The sequence below is a fragment of the Malus domestica genome, chromosome 13 (genome assembly GCF_042453785.1).
Source record: "Malus domestica chromosome 13, GDT2T_hap1".
Classification (NCBI taxonomy): Eukaryota; Viridiplantae; Streptophyta; class Magnoliopsida; order Rosales; family Rosaceae; genus Malus; species Malus domestica.
The window spans coordinates 16500121-16520221 of record NC_091673.1 but is presented as its reverse complement, the minus strand read 5'-3'; the positions used below and the strand labels follow the sequence as shown (position 1 = coordinate 16520221).

The following is a 20101-nucleotide window of genomic DNA, read 5'->3' as shown; positions in this document are numbered from 1 at the left end:
TGGCCGCACAATCAAGGGCCGAAAGTCATGTATACAATGGAAAGTCGTGACACATCAGGCGTCGGCATAATACTCTTAAGAAGTTGCTTTCCCATGTAACAATATCCATTGATTATGTAAAGTCAAAGGAAAATATAGCTGATCCTTTGACAAAAGGCTTACCAAGAGAGCAAATATTATTTACATCAAGGGGAATGGGTCTTAAGCCAATTCAATGAATCGAACTGGGCGGAAACCTAACCTAGCTAATTGGAGAACCCATTGTCTAGGTTCAATAGGCAAACTGGTTGAGTTTGATTTACAAGTTGAATACACGACTTACCCATTCTTATGATAAAATGTGTGTTGTATGTTGAGTTTGAGGGGTTATGTTTTATACATTCAATGACATTAATATCTTGTTATCAAGAGGAATATGGCAGACTATTCTTAATTAATGTCACCTATATAGGAGTAAATGGGCCGCATTTATGAGAATTGAAATGGCTAAATTCTCTAAAGCTCCTACGAAATCCGGGATCTGTTCAGGGCCAAAATGAACACAACTGTATGAATTGACGTGTGGCAGACATGACTCCAAGGTCCATCACTCCAATCACTTTCTATAAGGGACAAAGTCTTATAAAGTGAGGAAACCTTGTGGGGGTGAGCAATGTGAGACAATGAAATTCTACTGAAACATATGCCTCCGAACAGATGCATCCCTTCCTCATACCTGTTGCGAATAGGCATAATCATATTATATATATATATCCATCTGCATGTCATTTAGCACACATAAAATATCAAATTCGTCTTCTACATTCCTAAACCTTCTTACTGAGATAACCACACAGAAATTCGCCAGAAGTTAAGATTTTCGGTGTTGGAATTCTAACTTATCGTTGAATCCTGGTGAAGCAGACGTCCATAGAACTACAAGCACTGAGTAGGGATGAAATTTATATTTCAAGGACATTGCGGTACACAAGTCTTGATCTTCAAGTTGTCTGTTTTATATTTTTGTTTTGTTCATACTCTATTAATTTTTCTATTCGCATTTATTATGTATTAGCATATATAATTATATCACAGATTATTGACTTATATCCAACACTCTTGCTTTGACAACTCGTCCCGAAATAATTTTTCTTAGAGATGTGAAAAGACGAAATTGGCCTTAACGTTTGGTGGTGGTGTGTATGTATTGGGCTAAGGATATTAGCTAATAAAAATTTTCTCCTAAGTTTGGGGACCAAATGGGAAGTAAGCTTTGGTTTGTTGTGATTGTTAGCCCAAACTAGGACTATACACTCTCTCTCTCTCACTCTCTCTCCCGTGTACTCTCTCTCTCTCATCTCACTCGGATTTTCTTCATTATCCGTACAATCATACGGACGATCTCCAAACCAACCCATTTCTTCGCGGATCAAGCTTGTAGACACTATCATCATCTTCATCTCATCGTCATGAACCCATCTATACCATTTTTGGACGTGAAAGCTTCGAAAAACCCAAGAAACCATAACCTCCGATTTGAGCATTGTTCATGCAGTTGTAAATGCATGATTTTTAGAGGATTTCAAGCTTATAGGGAGCTTAGGGACCTCTCCACGAAGCTTGGAGAAGAAAAATGACATAATTTGGATGTCGGAAAGTCGAGATCGATGCATTTGAAGATTGGCTGGATTATCGAAGGTTCTCCAGCAACTTTTCGTGGATTTTAGGTCCCAAAATAGGTATAGTTGTGTTCTACTCGTCCTAAGTTTCAAATTGATGCAAGTTTTACTAATTTTGGTTAAGAATTGGACGAGATATGAAGGTTTTTGTATTTTTCCAGTTCCAGCGGACGGCGACCGGCTAGGCTAACCAAAGAAAAAGATAGAATATTCCGTCAAAGTTGACGGAATATTCTGACGCCATCAGGTAGATTTAACGGTTTTTGTTGCTTTTTAACGGAATATTCCTAATGGCAGTTAGGATTCTGTTAGGGTTACCCGCGCGTCTGGTTGTGCCTTTGCCGGCGCGTGGGTGGTCGAAATTTTTTTTCTAAAAATATGGAGATGTTTGTGAGGTTGTGTAGATCATGTTGGTATATTCAAACATCCCATTTGAGTAATGTATGAGAAGTTATTAACAAGTTTTGTCTATGTGCTTTAAATAACGCTTATTCAGTTATTTCGCATATAGGTGAGACCTATCCCAAGGACGATGCAGTCAAGGGCGACTCGGGGGCTACGACCCTTCGACATACCAGTGAGTGGGTTTTTGGTTTTAAGTATATATTTATATACTTGATATTTTCCCAGAAAATGTGTTTAAATGAAAGTATGCTTTGAAATGCCATGCATATAAATTTATATTCAACATATAAATTAGTACATGATGCATAATATGAATTGGTGATGTGGGCACTCAGGTAAGTACCAGGTGAGTTATGTTTTGTTATATGAGATATTGAAAATGTGAGACGTGATTGAGAGCTCATAAACCTGCACCCCGGGTGATTGTGCTTTAGCAAGAGATACGGCACATACCTATTTATGATGTCACCTCCTGCACCATATGCTCACATTGGATCCAATTTAGGTGCACAGTCTTGTCGTACAGACCATTATAGGTGGTTCCGACTCGTAGGTGACTAGCGATTTATCGCACAGCTATCATGAGAGTGTAGCATTGAGCATAGCTATATTACACCCAGTCTTGTCGTACAAACATTTACAATGGTTCCGACTCGTGTGTAGTGTAGTGTCATATAGGTCACTTATGGTAACTCCGGCTAGATTGACTAATGAGCTATGAATTCAGCCATACAGACCTCTGCAGGGGTTCCAGCTAATATGTTATTTTCCATGAATTTATTTTCACCTTTGTTACTTATTCTGTTTTATATTTTGGCATGGCATACTTATGAATATGGATATGTGAAGCATGATTTGAATATATATATATATATATATATATATATATATATTCTATTTCTGGGAAAATTATACATGTTTTACGGTGAGAGGTTGAAGCATTTGATAAATGAAATGGTTTTGAAAAGCTTTATTTTTACTCACTCACACTTTCTATTTTGCGCCCCTCCAGGTTTTAGATAAGCTTGTTCATTAGTGGCTCACGAGGATTAATTGGAGGTTTTGACAGACTATCACAAATGTAAGGCATCTTTGGGTGTTGTTTAATTAGAACTTGTCTTCTGGACTGAACTTAGGCTACTTACGCTTTGATTATGTATTCACACATATTCTAGTACTTGTCTTAACTAGTACTCTCATGAGTTGGTTTTCATTTATTCGTACTCTCTATTATCATTATTGCTTTTGCATTATGCACATGGTTACGTCATCCTTACGTGATGGCAAGCATGCCTTGATCTCGGTCGGGGTGTGTCAATATGGTATCAGAACCTAGGTTTAGCAGTCCTACATATCTTGTGAATAATCTAATCATTGTGATGTCTTCTGTCAGAACTATGCCGCCTCGTAGAGAGCAACGTCACTCAGTTGAGCCTAGTTTCCCTAATATTGCTCAATTAGGGGAAGCTATAGTTAATGCCATTCAGTCTTCACTCCGTCCGCCCCAAAGGACACCTCTTAAGACTGTGTATAATCTGAAGTTGAATCATTTCATGGGTAATGAAGTTCATGTGGGAGGGGAGAAGTGGCTTAATCACGTCGAGAAGACTTTTCTTGTGATGCAGAGTCAGAGGAACCTTCCTCCTGATAGATGGGTTGAGATGACTACCTAGTTTTTAAGAGAGTAGCATGCATCCTGGTAGAGATATGAGTCTTATCAGATGCCACCAGAGGTAGCAGCTGATTGGGAAGTGTTTAAGCAATTGTTTCAAAAAAGATTCGTCCCTCTAGAGTATATTGATCGCAAGACACAAGAATTTACACATCTGAAACAAGGAAAGATGTCGGCAAATGATTATTACACGAGAGTTACTAATTTGTCTCGTTATGATCCGGAGGTTGCTGCGAATCTGGTTGAGATGCTTCGTCATTTCAGGTTGGGCACTAAAAAGAAGTGGCGTTTTATAGCGACATCGACTCCTTATACCACTTACCAGGAGTTTTATGAGGTTTTACTGCGGATTGAGGATTCATAAAATATGCCCAGTTAGAGTGAGGAGGAAGAAGAAAAAGACGGAAATTAAAGAAATGATGATAAGGGTAAAGGTCAATCCTCTCAGGGGCCTCGTAAGACCCAGAGTTTTAAAAGAAATGGTGTCAGTTCCAACTCTTCTAGTGGAAGTTTGAGCTCTAATGTACAAAGGAGAGGCGGTAGATTTTCTGGCCTTAGATTTCAAAGGAAGAGGACTCCTTTATACCGCATGTGTAATAATAGGCATTTTGAGGAGTGTAGGAGAGGCTTGTGGACAGATGGGGCATAGGGCTGTACATTGCCCTCAGAATCAGCAGAGGCCCCATCAGCCTTCCTTACCACATCTGCGCCGACCCAGCAAGTTTCAGAACCTAATGGTTATGCCCAGACTGGTTGTGGAGGTGCTTATCATTATCAGGGTGACGACACTCCTTATATTTCAGGGCAGTATCAGTACTCACATGACCCTCATTATCAGGGTGGTTACCCTCAGTATCAGGAAGGTTCTATGCCATATCAGCCACATTCAGTAGGTGGATCTCAGTGGTACCAGGGGGACAGCCCCATCAAGTAGAGATTTTTGCTAGCAGTGCAGGATCTTCGAGACAATCGGGTCAGCCAAGGCAAAGACGAGGTATTCATGCTAACAGAGGTCGTGGTGGACGATAGCAAAATCAGGAACATATCCACAACATGACATTGTAGGAGGCTCAGAACAATCCTGATTTAATCATGGGTATGTTGAACATTCTTGGTCATTTTGCTAAAGTATTAATTAATTGTGGTGCTACGCATTATGTTGTTTCTGATACATTTTCTCAAGTGACGCAACCTCATCCTACACCTCTAAGATATGATTTAGAGTTTTCTATGCCTAAATGGGAGAGATGTTATGTTGATCGGGTATATACAGGTTGTTCAGTGATGGTGGAGGATGTCGTCATGCTAGCTAACCTTATTCCATTAGACATTGTTGATTTTGATGTGATTTTGGGCACTGATTGGTTACACTACAATCGTGCTAAGATATATTGCTATGGAAAGGCAGTTACTTTCCATCGTCCTGGATTACCTGAAGCTACATTTGTAGGAGAGCCTAGTGGGGTGAGGCATGGTGTTATTTCTGCCATGAAAGCCAAAAGATTGTTGTCGAAAGGTTGTCAGGAATATTTGGCTCATATGGTGTTGAATGATAATGCTCCTAGTAATGTGAAAGATGTACGTGTGATCAGGCATTTTCGAATGTGTTCCCTGATGATTTGCCTGGATTGCCGCCAGACAGAGATTTGGAGTTCGCTGTTGATTTGCTTCTTATATCTTTGACTCCTTATCGAATGGCTCCTACTGAGTTGAGGGAATTAAAGATTTAGTTGCAGGAATTGGTTGATAAGGGATTCATTCAACCTAGTACGCTCTAGGTTTATTTGTGAGGAAGAAAGAAGGAACTTTGAGGCTATGCATTGATTATAGGCAATTGAATCGAGTAACAATTAAGAACTGATATCCCTTACCACGTATAAATGATTTGTTTGATCAACTCTGAGGTGTCTGTGTGTTCTCTAAGATTGACTTGAGGTCTGGTTACTACCAGTTGAAGATTAAAAGTGAAGATGTCCCTAAAACAGCTTTCATGACTCGATATGGTCATTATGAGTTTCTTGTGATGCCATTCGGGTTAACTAATGCACCAGCAGCTTTCATGGATTTAATGAATCAAGTATTCCAGCCATATTTAGACAGGTTTGTCATTGTCTTCATTGATGATATTCTGGTATACTCTAAGTCTAGAGCAGAGCATGCTAAACATCTTAAATTGGTGTTGAAAAGTTTGAGGGAACACCAGTTATATGCTAAGTTTAGCAAATGCCAATTCTGGTTAGATCAAGTTGCATTTTTGGGACATGTTATATTAGCTCAAGGTATTCGAGTAGATCCTCAAAAGATAGCAGCTGTGGAGAATTGGGAACAACCATGAACCGTCACTGAGGTACGGAGTTTTCTTGGCTTAGCAGGTTATTACAGACGGTTTGTTAAAGATTTCTCAGTTATTGCATTACCATTGACGAGGTTAACCAGGAAGGATGTTAAGTTTGAGTAGGATAATAATTGTGAGCAAAGTTTTCAGCAATTAAAGTATTGTCTCACTCATGCACCTATTTTTACGCTTCCTGACGATAGTGGTGATTTTGAAGTCTACAGTGACGCTTCCTTGAATAGATTGGGATGTGTGTTGATGCAGCATGGTAGGGTGATTGCTTATGCGTCAGGCCAATTGAAGCCTTATAAGATGAATTATCCTACTCATGATCTTGAGGTAGCGGCGATCATCTTTACTTTGAAGATTTGGAGACATTATCTTTATGGTGAAAAATGTAAGATCTTAACAGATCATAAGAGTCTTCAGTATCTTTTTACCCAGAGAGATCTTAATCTTCGTCAGTGAAGATGGATAGAATTACTAATTGATTATGATTGCACAATTGAGTATCACCCTGGTCGTGCGAATGTGGTAGCATATGCATTTAGTAGGAAGACTTCAGTTAGGCTTAATGCCATTTATGCTTGTCATGTTCCTCTTCTTGCAGATTTGAGGTCCTCTAGAATGAAGTTAGGATTGGAAGATAAAGAGGAAGCTTTATTAGCTAATTTCTAGGTCAGACTAATATTAATTGATCGAGTACTCGAGGTTCAGATGGTTGATGAAGAAACCCAAGAAATAACTCAGGCAAGAAATCGAGGCAAGAAGAAAGATTTCAGAATTCGAGAAACTGATGGCATGCTTATGCAAGAGAACAAAATGTATGTGCCGAATAAGGCACAGTTAAAGAAAGAAATCCTTGATGAAGCGCATACTTCGGCATATGCAACGCATCCAGGAGGTACCAAAATGTATCATACCATTCGACCATTTTATTATTGGCTAGGTATGAAAAGAGAAATTGATGAGTATATGATTAGGTGTGCCATTTGTCAGCAGGTTAAAGCTAAAAGGAATAAGCCGTTTGGGTTGATGCAGCCACTTCCTATTCCACAGTGGAAATGGGAAAATATTACCATGGATTTTGGGTATAAACTTCGTCGTACACAAAATGGATATGATGGAATTTGGGTGATAGTTGATCAGCTTACTAAGTCAGCACACTTTATTGTAGTAAGGGAAAAATACTCATTAAGCAGATTAGCTAAGTTACTCATATCGAAGATTGTGAAGTACCATGGTGTTCCAATTGATATTATCTCGGATCGAGATCCTAGATTCACTTCTAAGTTCTGGTTAGCGTTCCAGAAGGCTCTTGGTACGAGATTACTTTATAGTACGGCATATCATCCTCAGACAGACGAACAATCTGAAATGACTATTCAGACATTAGAGGATATGCTGAGATCTTCAATGCTGTAGTTTGGCGATGGTTGGCATGATTGTTTGGATTTTATGGAGTTCGCCTACAACAACAGTTACCATTCGAGAATAGTATGGCACCATTTGAGGTAGTTTATGGAAAATCTTGTCAAACGCCATTATGCTGGTCAGAAGTTGGTGAAAGAGTTTTGGTAGGCTCGGAGATTGTGGATGAAACTACTCAAAATATTCAGGTAATTAAGTCTAAACTGAAAGCGGTCTAGGATCATCAGAAGAGTCTGGCAGAAAAACATGCTACTGATAGAGTGTATAAAGTTGACAATTGGGTATTTTTTAAGTTGTCACCGTGGAGAGGTGTGGTACAGTTTGGGAAAAAGGGTAAGGTAAGCCCTAGGTACATCAGACCGTATCGGATCACCAAGCGAGTCGGTGAAGTTACTTATAGGCTTGAATTGCCTCTAGAATTGTCTAAAGTGCACGATGTGTTTCATGTTTCTATGCTTCGACATTACATCTCAGATCCATCACATGTGATACCTCCTCAACCATTGGAAATTAATTCGGATTTGACTTACGACGAGGAGCCAGTGACTATTTTAGATTGGAAAGATAAGGTTCTGAGAAATAAAACCGTGCACCTAGTGAAAGTTCTGTGGATAAATCATTCAGTGGAAGAGGCTACCTGGGAGACAGAAGATTGGATGAGAGAGATGTATCCATGATTGTTTAATGGTTATTAGTGGATTGTATTTATTATTTGGAATTTCGGGGACGAAATTTTCTTAAGGGGGTAGATTGTGATAGCTCGTTCCAAAATAATTTTTCTCGAAGATGTGAAAAGATGAAATTGCCCTTAACGTTTGGTGGTGGTGTGTATGTATTGGGCTAAGGATATTAGCTAATAAAAAATTTCTTCTAAGTTTGGGGACCCAATGGGAAGTAAGCTTTGGTTTGTTGTGATTGGTAGCGCAAACTAAGACCACACACACTCTCTCTCACTCTCTCTCTCTCTCTCTCTCCTCCATCTCAGATTTTCTTCATTATCCGTACAATCGTACAGACGATCTCCAAACCAACCTATTTCTTCGCGGATTGAGCTTATAGACACCATCATCATCTTCATCTCATCGTCACGAACCCATCTATACCATTTCTGGACGTGAAAGCTTCGAAAAACCCGAGAAACCATAACCTCCGATTTGAGCATTGTTCATGCAGTCATAAATGCATATTTTTAGAGGATTTCAACCTTATAGGGAGCTTAAGGACCTCTCCACGAAGCTTGAAGAAGAAAAATTACATGATTTGGACGTCGAGAAGTCGAGATCGATGCATTTGAAGATTAGCCAGATTATTAAAGGTTCTCCGGCAACTTTCCATGGATTTTAGGTCCCAAAATAGGCATAGTTGTATTCTACTCGTCCTAAGCTTCAAATTGATGCAAGTTTTACTAATTTTGGTTAAGAATTAGACGAGATATGAAGTTTTTGTATTTTTCCAGTTCCGGCGGACGGCGACGGCAATGGTGACCGGCTAGGCTAACCGAAGAAGAAGATAGAATATTCTGTCAAAGTTGACGGAATATTCTGACGCCGTCAGATAGATTTAATGGTTTCTATTGCTTTTTAACGGAATATTCCTAACGGCAGTTAGGATTCCATTAGGGCATGTTTGGCCGTGCCTTTGCCGACGCGTGGGTGGTCGGAAATTGTTTTCTAAAAATATGGAGATGTTCATGTAAATCACGTTGGTATATTCAAACATCCCATTTGAGCAATGTATGAGAAGTTATTAACTAGTTTTGTCTACGTGCTTTAAATAACGTTTATTTAGTTATTTCGCATATAGGTGAGACCTATCCTGAGGACAAGCCCAGTCAAGGGCGACTCGGGGGTTACAACTCTTCGACATACCAGTGAGTGGGCTTTTGGTTTCAGTATATATTTATATACTTGATATTTTCCCAGAAAATGTGTTTAAGTGAAAGTATGCTTTGAAATCCCATGCATATAAATTTATATTCAGCATATGAATTAGTATATGATGCATAATATGAATTGGTGATGTGGACGCTCAAGTAAGTACCAGGTGAGTTATGTTTTGTTATATGAGATATTGATAATGTGAGACGTGATTGAGAGCTCATAAACACTTCGGGTGATTGTGATTTAGCCAGAGATACGGCACATGCCTGTTTATGATGTCACTTCCTGCACCATATGCCCACATTGGATCCAATTTAAGTGCACAGTCTTGTCGTACAGACCATTATAGGTGGTTCTAACTCGTAGGTGATGATGCGAAATATATAAACACACAAATTAAACCCTCTTTTTATCAATTGTAGCAAAGTAGGTAAGTAGGGATCGTTCTAAGCCGGGGATTATGAGGGATTGCTAAAACACTTAAAACTGACTCAAAAACGTAAAACAAAGTTTAAAACACTAAACTAGACTCAAAGAATGCAAAACTAAACTCTAAAACACTAAAACAACTCAAAAGACTCAAAACAGCACAAAAACACTCAAATCTGCCTAAAAACACAAACTGGGCAGATTTGAACTCTAACACTCCTTTGGACAAATTTTTGGGTTTTCTTGACTCAAAACACTTAAAAACACACTCTAAAATATATTCTAACTAGTTAGACACTCCAAAGAAAAAGGGGATTTGGTTTTGGACGAAAATTAAGTGAAATAAAACAAACAAGATTTAAACAAATTGTAGACGAAATTGGGTGAATTAGATGAATGATTGGCTAGCTAGGAGGTTCTTCACCACACATGTCACACTTGCATACAAAACGATTTCCAATTTCTTTTCAATAAACTATGAATCCTCAACGCCCCAGATTAACCGTGAATTGCACTAATTAACCCTCAGATTTTTCTAAAGTTATTGAATTGGATGATTGCACACAACAACCCAAAGCATTCCCCACAAGTTCCCTACATGAATTTCATAATAAAGATACAAGTAAGAATCATTAAGTTCTATGAAAAGCATAAGCATTGACGAGGCACTTGTTACTATGAATTGCATGAAACTTATGCCAAGAATTTACTTGACACGATTGTGATTAGCAACCTTTACTACTCTTGAATATAAGTTCATAACGATTAGGTGAAACTCCCTTATATCCTAGCATTAGATTTATGCATGAAAATTAAGCGTGCACTCTCAACCAACACACACAAATCAGTTTTAATTCATATAGATAAGCAAATTGAATTCACAACTTATGAAACACAATTGAAAGTAATCAAATTATATAGCAAGCATAAACATGGTTTCGAATCCCCCCCTAGCCAATGGGGTTTAGTTCCTCATACGCACAAAGCAAAGATAAATAAATTTAGACATTGAAATCCAAAGAAAGAGAACACCTAGACGCGCCAACTTGGACAACAGGTGCATCCACGAACTTCTCCTTCGTCCTTGCTGCGGCACAAAGCTTGGGGACATGTTTTGGGGTTATGAATGGTGTGGAATGGATGGGGGATGGTATGGTGGTGTTTAGGATGGATGAGTGGTGCGGCAAAGGGTGGTTTTGGTTAGGAATTATGGAAGAGTGGTGGTGGTGGCTGCGGCAGAGAGCAAGGATGAATTTCTGGCGTAAATGATGTATACGGGAGGTGGTAATTCGGCCAAAGGATGAATGAGAGTATATATAGGCACATAAAACCCTAGGGAAATCAGGTTAGGACTTGGACTTAGCAGAAAATAAGGATTAGGGCCAAAGAAATCAAAATCCAAAGGAGAAAAGGGCTAAGGGGTGTGGCTGATATGATAAGGCTTCTAGAAAGCCTTGTAAGGCAAGGAAAAAGGGTTCTAGAATGACTTAGGTGCGGCAATGATAGGGAAGTGCTCTAGAACCTTCCTTTGTGTCCAAAAATGCTTAGGAAACCTTCAATGTTGCTGAAACTTAAGGCCATTTAGGTTTAGGAAAGATCAACCCAAAATAGGAAACTTTAGGCTTAACTTTCCTACTTCAAGTAGGAAACCTTATTTGAGTAGGAATCCTTATTCTTCTAGGAATCCATCTTTGACTAGGACTCCTCCGTTGATTAGGAATCCTTCTTCAATTAGGACTCCTTCGTTCTCGTCCATTCCTTTCGTTCCAAGCATGTGATATCCATTCCAAGCTCAATTTTGCTCCAAAAGGCTCCAAAATGCACTACTTTGCATACTTTGCCCTTAAAACCTGAAAACATATGAAAATAGCTTAAAAGACTAATTTAACTAAGAAAACACAATGTAAATGCACAAGAACAAGCTCATTAAGTCGCATAAATATGCTCCTATCAAATTCCCCCACACTTAGCTTTTGCTAGTCCTCAAGCAAAACAAACAAACAAAACCTAACCCTTCCAACGTTTGCCTCAGGGAGTTCCAATACACATGACATATTAAAAATCATCATTCCCACAGATTTTAGTCATCTTCATACTTAAGCACATACTTAACCATAGTCACCACTTACTAGTTCACATTTAACCAATTAAAACGATGTTTTGAATGTAGTAACATGCCTTAGAGAATTTGCTCAATTCATTACAAGATATGCCCTCAATTTTCACTCAGATTTTCTAACTACACACCCTATACTAGTTATAGGTGAGAAGATTGATGTAGACATGAAAACGAACGCTCACATATATGTATAACAAAGAAAGCAATTTCTGAAGTTAATAAGCATTTAGATATGATCTCATGAATGGAATGCTACTACTTAAATGCGAGAACCAGTGACACCATATGCTCATACCACTTCAAACTCCACAAATTGAAACACATAACACTCAAGATAGAAGTCAAGGGTTGTAACGGGGCTAAGGGTAATGGCTAACAAAGAAAGGATAGGGATAACAAATGTTCTTAAAGCAATAGCAAGCAAAGTAGTGAAGTTGCAACTTAGAATTCACTTTAGAATGTAGAAATCAACTTTTAAACACAAAGGGAAGAGTCATACAACACTTAGGGCCGAATTGAATGTTTTGGACCCTATCTTCAACAATCAACTTTAGAGCTTGTTTTCACATCTCTTTCACTCTTTTCCATACTTTTCACAACTTTTCTTTTCTTCTTTCTATTTTCCACGAATTTTTTCTCTCTTTTTTTGTTTTTTTTGTTATTTTGTTATTTTTTCTTTTTTTCTACCCGTGCCACATGAAAGTCCTTGGCACACACACACATCCCTTCCCCCACACTTGTTTTCTGCAATACATTGATGAAAAGGAATTCATCTTGAGTCGTGCTTTACTATGCTTCAAGAACAAGGGTATGGATGGTCCTAATCTAGGCTAGGTGAGGATGATGTGGGTTAACAAAGAACATAGGCTACACAAGGCTCAACGGGGTTGAACTTAAACACATAATGAATTAGGGCACACGGCAGTTTGGCTTTGGTGGTGATCACTACACAACTCCATCTTGAATATGTGTTATGCAAATCAATAGCATGCTTCCAATGAAATGGGCATGAGTTCTATCATTTGGAACTAAATGATGAAACGCCTTCTAAATAGTAACCAAGCAAAGAATAATGAGATCATGCAACAACTTTAGAAAACAATAATGCACAGATTATTAACTCTCCAAATAAACGTTTAGGCTCAAGTCTCACAAGGTTGTAGTGTTAGTTTGAGTTCCTTCCTTCAAGCATGTTACAAAAGCTAATTTTTTTTCCTTTATGATTGCATGTGAATTCATAAGTTATAACCACAACCAAGCATAAACCAAAGAGGAAATCAAACTTTCATCCATGTTTATAACTCTCTTTAACAGTCATGCAATTAAAAACTGAATCCTCATCATTGTGTTGGAAGGTACCCTAAGACACAAACAAATACACAAAAACAAATCAAAACAACTCTTTTTGGTTTTTTTTTCAAAACAATTTTTCAATTTTTTTCTGGGATTTTCGGATTTTTATGTAAAACACACTAAAATGCATCAAAACAGCTTAAAACCACTTAAAAATAGCAAGGAACAACATTGGAAGTTGTGGGTGATAAAATCCTACAAATTTGCATCAAAAGCACTTATTTAACCCCCCCCACACACTTAAAGCAAACATTGTCCTCAATGTTTCAAGCATAAACTCACACAAACAAAACATAAATAAGCACAAATAGCAACGAAACACACTAAACATGGCAGAAATGAAACAACAACAAAGAGAAGGGTTTGAGGAACGCAAATCTGGAATTCGAGTGCTTCATTGGTCTTCCTTTGTTGAATGCATGGGTTGCCTCCCAAGAAGCGCTTGCTTTAACATCGTGCAGCCGGACGAAGAACACATTCACTCCCCATTGGAGCCCACGGCATGCAGGAGGATGTCATCCACAGCATGCTCCACAAAGTTGTCATAGTATGGCTTCAATCGATGCCCATTGACCTTGAATTCATGTCCCGTTTTCAAGCTTTGTATTTGGAATGAACCATGAACAAAAACATTAGTAATAACAAATGGTCCAATCTACTTAGAATGTAACTTACTGGGAAACAAACGTAAACGGGAATTGAACAATAGCACTTTCTGCCCTATGGAGAATGTTTTGCCACGAATCATTTTATCATGAAAAGCTTTGGTCTTCTCCTTGTAAATACTAGCATTCTCGTATGCCTCATGCCTTATCTCTTCAAATTCATTCAACTGGAATTTTCTATGACTTCCTGCTGCATCTAGATTCATGTTGAACTTCTTGACGGCCCAATGAGCTTTGTGTTCCAATTCAACGGGAAGATGGCATGGCTTGCCATAAATGAGCCTAAATGGGGACATCCTAATGGGTGTTTTGTACGCCGTACGATATGCCCACAGTGCGTCATCTAAGCGTAAGCTTCAATCCTTCCTTGTTGGCCCAACGATCTTCTCTAGGATTTGCTTGATCTCTCGGTTAGACACCTCTGCTTGGCCATTTGTTTGAGGATGGTAAGGTGTAGAAACCTTATGGTTGACATTGTATTTCCTCAATAACACCTAAAAAAAGGTTGCAAAAATGAGACCCTCCATCACTTATGATTACACGTGGCATATCAAACCTTGCAAATATGTTAGTTCTAATAAAATCTGCAACCACTTTAGAATCATTAGTCCGGGTGGCTTTTGCTTCCACCCACTTCGACACATAATCCACCGCAAGCAAAATATACATGAAACCATTCGAGGAAGGAAATGGACCCATAAAATCAATACCCCAAACATCAAAAATTTCAACATTAAGGATAGAAACTTACGGCGTTTGATCCCTAACACCTATGTTACCCATTCTTTGGCATTTATCACATGTTAAGCAAAAAGTTCTAGCATCCTTAAAAATACTAGGTCAATAGAATCTACATTGTAACATATTAAATGCTGTTCTTTGTGTGCCAAAGTGCCCACCACATGCATATGTATGACAAAAGCTTAGAATAAAATGAAATTCAGAATCATGCACACATCGACGTACAATTTGATCAGGGCAAAATTTCCATAAATAGGGATCATCCCATACATAAAACTGTGCATCATGCCTTAACTTATCATGTTGGTGCCTAGTGAAAATGCTAGGAATTCGTTTTGACACCAAAAAATTTACCAAATCGGCATACCAAGGCTCACTTACCTTTATGGACAGCAATTGTTCATCGAGGAATGTCTCGGCAATGGGTAGGGATTCCTCATTATGCACCATTCGGCTTAGGTGGTCAGCCACCACGTTTTCACTGCCCTTCTTGTCCCGAATCTCAATGTCGAACTCTTGAAGTAGCAACATCCAACGAATTAACCGTGGCTTTGGGTCCTTTTTAGTGAGCAAGTACTTCAGAGCTGCATGATCAGTGAAAACAATTACTTTAGTACCAATTAGATATGATCTAAATTTATATAAAGCAAAAACAACGGCAATAAGTTCTTTTTCCGTAGTGGAATAGTTCAATTGCGCATCATTCAATGTCCGTGAGGCATAGTAGATGACATGCGGCCTCTTGTCTTTCCTTTGTCCTAAAATAGCCCCTAACACGTAATTAGACGCATTACACATAAGCTCGAAAGGTAGGCTCCAATCAGGTGGGACAATGATTGGTACCGTGGTCAACAACTCCTTGAGTTGGTTGAATGATGCCGTGCATTCCTCATTAAAATCAAACGCCACATCTTTTTGTAGGAGTCGGCAAAGAGGTTGGGAAACCTTTAAGAAGTCTTTGATGAACCTACGATAGAAACCTGCATGGCCAAGAAAAGAACGAACCTCTCTAACCGAAGTAGGAGAGGGTAAGTGACGTACAAGATCTATCTTTGACTTATTAACCTCAATGCCGTTTTCAGAGATGATATGACCTAAAACTATGCCTTGTTTAACCATGAAATGACATTTTTCCCAATTAAGAACAAGGTTAGTTTCAACGCATCGTTTTAAGATCAAACTGAGATTATGCAAACAACCATCAAATGAATCACCAAAAACGCTGAAATCATCCATAAAAACTTCAATAATTTTCTCAACATAATAAAAAAATATGCTCATCATGCATCTTTGAAATGTGGCAGGTGCATTACATAAACCAAAAGGCATGCGACAATAAGCAAATGTACCATAAGGGCATGTGAATGTGGCTTTTTCTTGGTCATCGGGTGCTATGACAATTTGATTATAACCAAAATAACCATCAAGAAAACAATATAAAGCATAACCGGCTAACCTCTCAAGCATTTGATCAATGAATGGCAAGGGGAAGTGATCCTTCCTTGTGGTAGCTTCATATAGTCGATACACACCCTCCAACCGGTTTGAATGTGAGTAGGCATAAGCTCTTTTTCGGCATTTTCTATCATTGTCACTCCAGATTTCTTTGGCACGCATTGAACTGGCGAAACCCACCTACTATCCGAGATTGGATAGATTACTCCACAATCTAAAAGCTTGATGATCTCCTTCTTCACAACTTCCATCATAGGAGGGTTGAGTCGGCGTTGAGTCTCTCAAGATGTTTTAGACCCCTCCTCTAAAAGTATGCGATGCATGCATGTAGTAGGGCTAATTCCTTTTATGTCAGCCAATGTCCATCCAATTACCGTTTTGTACTCCTTTAGCACCCTCACCAACTTACCCTCTTCTTGTGCCGTGAGTGAGCATGAGATGATGACGGGCAATGTCTCATCATTCCCCAAGAACACGTACTTCAAATGACTAGGCAATGGCTTAAGTTCAAGTGTAGGTGGCTGCATAACTGAGGGAAGCATCTTATTAGCCGAAACTGAACTTAAAATTGGGTCCAACAACTGACCAGATTATGGTGGCAATGATTCAAGGGCAGCCACCATCTCAATGACACCATCACTATGGGGCACAGCAAGGGAAACTTCATGCATGTCGTGGGTGTGCATGGTTGCTGCTTCCATATTTTGCATGTCCATTCCTCATGCAATGACTAATTCAAGTGCATCGTCCTTCAATTTGTCAAAATGGTCCTGTGCCAAAGAGTCAATTACATCAATTGCAAAACATGAATGCTTCTCACTAGGATACTTCATAAAATCAGAAAGATTGAAATTAATAACTTCCCCATCAAACTCCATCGTCAACGTTCCATTAAACACATCAATCTTTGTCTGGGCCGTTTTCATGAATGGCCTTCCAAGGAGGATGGGCAATGACGGGGCATGGTCCAACTCGTCCATCTCAAGCACGTAGAAATCCGCCAGAAAGATTAAATGATTAACCTGCACTAAAACATCTTTCAAAACTCCCTTTGGATAGGCATTAGATTTATCGGCCAATTGTATAATCACACCATCATTTTTCAACTCTCCTAAGTTCATAGATGCATAAATTGAATATGGCATGACATTTATAGATACACCTAAATCTAACATGGCAGATTCAAAACGAGTATTACCAATGACACAAGGAATTGTAAAACTACCCGGATCTTTGCATTTAGGGGGCAGTTTGCGTTGCAAGATGGCTGAGACGTTTTCACCTACTTTTACAACTTCCTTGGTCGAAATTCTCTTCCTAGTGGTGCAAAGTTCCTTCAAAAACTTGGCATACCTCGGGACTTGCTTAATTGCATCCAAAATGGGGATATTGACTTGAACTTTTCTAAACGTTTCCAAGATGTCCTTTTCAACCTCCTCCTTCTTTGATTGCATAAACCTACGAGGAAAAGATACATTTGGAGGAACAACGTTAGAATTAATCACAATTGGAACTTCCCTACCTGATTTGGACGGATTGGATTGATTCTAGGATGTAGGAGGTTTTGGCTTGATCCTCCTCTTCGAATTGCAACTTCTTGTCCTCTCTTTGGGCTGATTTAGATGGTTGTGGATCAGTTCCAACTTCTTTTCCACTCCTTAGCATGATTGCCTTGGCATATTCAAAGCCTCCTTTCGGATTCACAATGGTTGAACTAGGCAACTTGCCTTGCTCTCGAAATTGTCCCATGAACTCCACAATTTGCCCTACTTGTTTCTCCAACTCGTCCACCTTTTTGTCCCTAGTTTGTATACCATGCGCCATAGAAGTTAATAATTGAAAAATCTGATCATTATCAATAGACGAACCTGATTTGTTTTGGGCGGGTTGTGCTTGAGATTGTGTGGGTGCAAACGGTTTTTGATAGAAACCCGGGGGTTGTTGCCTAAATGCACTTTGTTGTTGGCCTTGTTGGGGTTCTCTCCATTTGAAATTTGGATGATCCTTCCATCCCGGATTGTACGTATTAGAAAAATGATCATTTCTTTGTTGGTATTGCTGCTCAAAACCCACGGCATTGAGTGTCTCCCACCCTCCGTTCTCAATTAATTGTGGGCACTTGTCAGTGAGATGTCCTTGCATGGAGCACACGTCACAAGCAGCCACATTTTGTACTTTTGGTCCCTCCACAACCTGAGAAAGAAGAGTAGTAAGGTTAGCCATTTGATTTTGAAGTTCGGAAATAGCACTTACCTCATTCACTTGGTGTTGCCGTGGGGTGCTCCTTTGTCCAACACCTTCGTACTGTTGAGCATTCAATGCTCGATTAGCAATCAATGTCTTTGCAGCCGTGGGGGTCTTGTCCACCAAGGCTCCTCCCGCTAAGGTATCTAGCATTTGACGTTTAATTGGTAGAAGCCCCTCGTAAAAGTATTGTAGAAGAAGCTCCTCCTTCATTTGATGTTGTGGACAAGAAGCAACAAGAGATTTAAAACGTTCATAATAAGTAGGAAAAGATTCACCTTCATCTTGCTGTATTCCACTTATCCTTTTTCGTAGAAGAATGACTCGAGAAGTTGGGAAAAACTTCTCTAAGAAGGCCCGTTTCATGCTCTCCCAAGATGTGACAGTTCCGGGAGCTAATTCATACAACCAATCTTTTGCCTTTTCCATAAGAGAAAAGGGAAACGCCTTCATCTTCAATATGCTCCCGTCAACGTTGATAGGAGTCATGTTTGAACACACCACCTCGAACTCCTTCAAGTGCTTGTTGGGATCTTCCATGGACAACCCATGGTACTTCGGAATATGGTGCAACAAGCCTGACTTCAACTCGAATTCCTCAGTCTTGCCTTGAGCAGCCGCGGGATATTAGATGCATAAGGGTGCGGCATTATCTAATCCCGCAGCGGAAAGCTCCTTGATCGTTCGGTTCTCCGCTGCCATGTCTTGCACTACTTCACCCACCCTTGTCGTGGGTTCTTCCTCCTCAAACTCAAATTCGGCCTCTGAATTTGAACTTGATTCACTAGGTTTTGGATTCTTCCTCTTTCGTCTCAACTCTCGCTCGAAATCGTCGTCAAAGTCCAAGATATGTTCAAGAACCGGATGAGAACTCCGAGCCATAAACTAGTACCTAAAACAAGAAAACAAAACAAGGTCAGAATCTGGAATTAATTAAAACAAAACAAAATAAAAGATCCAAGGGATTAGCAACTTTGCTAATCCCCGGCAACGGCACCAAAAATTTGATGCCAAATATATAAGCACACAAATTAAACCCTCTTTTTATCAATTGTAGCAAAGTATGTAAGTATGGATCATTCTAAGCCGGGGATTAAGAGGGATTGCTAAAACACTTAAAACTGACTCAAAAACGTAAAACAAAGTTTAAAACACTAAACTAGACTCAAAGAATGCAAAACTAAACTCTAAAACACTAAAACAACTCAAAAGACTCAAAACAGCACAAAAACACTCAAATCTGCCTAAAAACACAAACTAGGCAGATTTGAACTCTAACACTCCTTTGGACAAATTTTTGGGTTTTCTTGACTCAAAACACTTAAAAACACACTCTAAAATATATTCTAACTAGTTAGACACTCCAAAGAAAAAAGGTGGACGAAAATTAAGTGAAATAAAACAAACAAGATTTAAACAAATTGTAGACGAAATTGGGTGAATTAGATGAAGGATTGGCTAGCTAGGAGGTTCTTCTCCACATATGTCACACTTGCATACAAAACGATTTCCAATTGCTTTTCAATAAACTATGAATCCTCAACGCCCCAGATTAACCGTGAATTGCACTAATTAACCCTCAGATTTTCCTAAAGTTATTGAATTGGATGATTACATACAACAACCCAAAGCATTCCCCACAAGTTCCCTACATGAATTACATAATAAAGATACAAGCAAGAATCATTAAGTTCTATGAAAAGCATAAGCATTG

General features: G+C 39.1%; 2 protein-coding genes across 2 annotated transcripts; one reads left to right on the top strand and one right to left on the bottom strand.

Moving 5' to 3' along the window:
- The first annotated feature begins 4827 nt into the window (after positions 1 to 4827).
- On the top strand, positions 4828 to 5465 carry LOC139190823 (uncharacterized). The gene is made up of 2 exons (XM_070811311.1): positions 4828 to 5199; positions 5328 to 5465. The coding sequence occupies exons 1-2, from the start codon at positions 4828 to 4830 to the stop codon at positions 5463 to 5465; spliced, it is 510 nt and encodes a 169-aa protein (XP_070667412.1).
- An 11397-nt stretch (positions 5466 to 16862) lies between these two features.
- Positions 16863 to 19269, bottom strand: LOC139190822 (uncharacterized). Its single transcript, XM_070811310.1, has 4 exons — positions 19111 to 19269; positions 17666 to 18336; positions 17430 to 17601; positions 16863 to 17165 (listed from the first exon to the last, which is right to left on the bottom strand). Exons 1-4 carry the CDS (start codon positions 19267 to 19269, stop codon positions 16863 to 16865), a joined length of 1305 nt encoding a protein of 434 aa, XP_070667411.1.
- Positions 19270 to 20101: the final 832 nt, after the last annotated feature.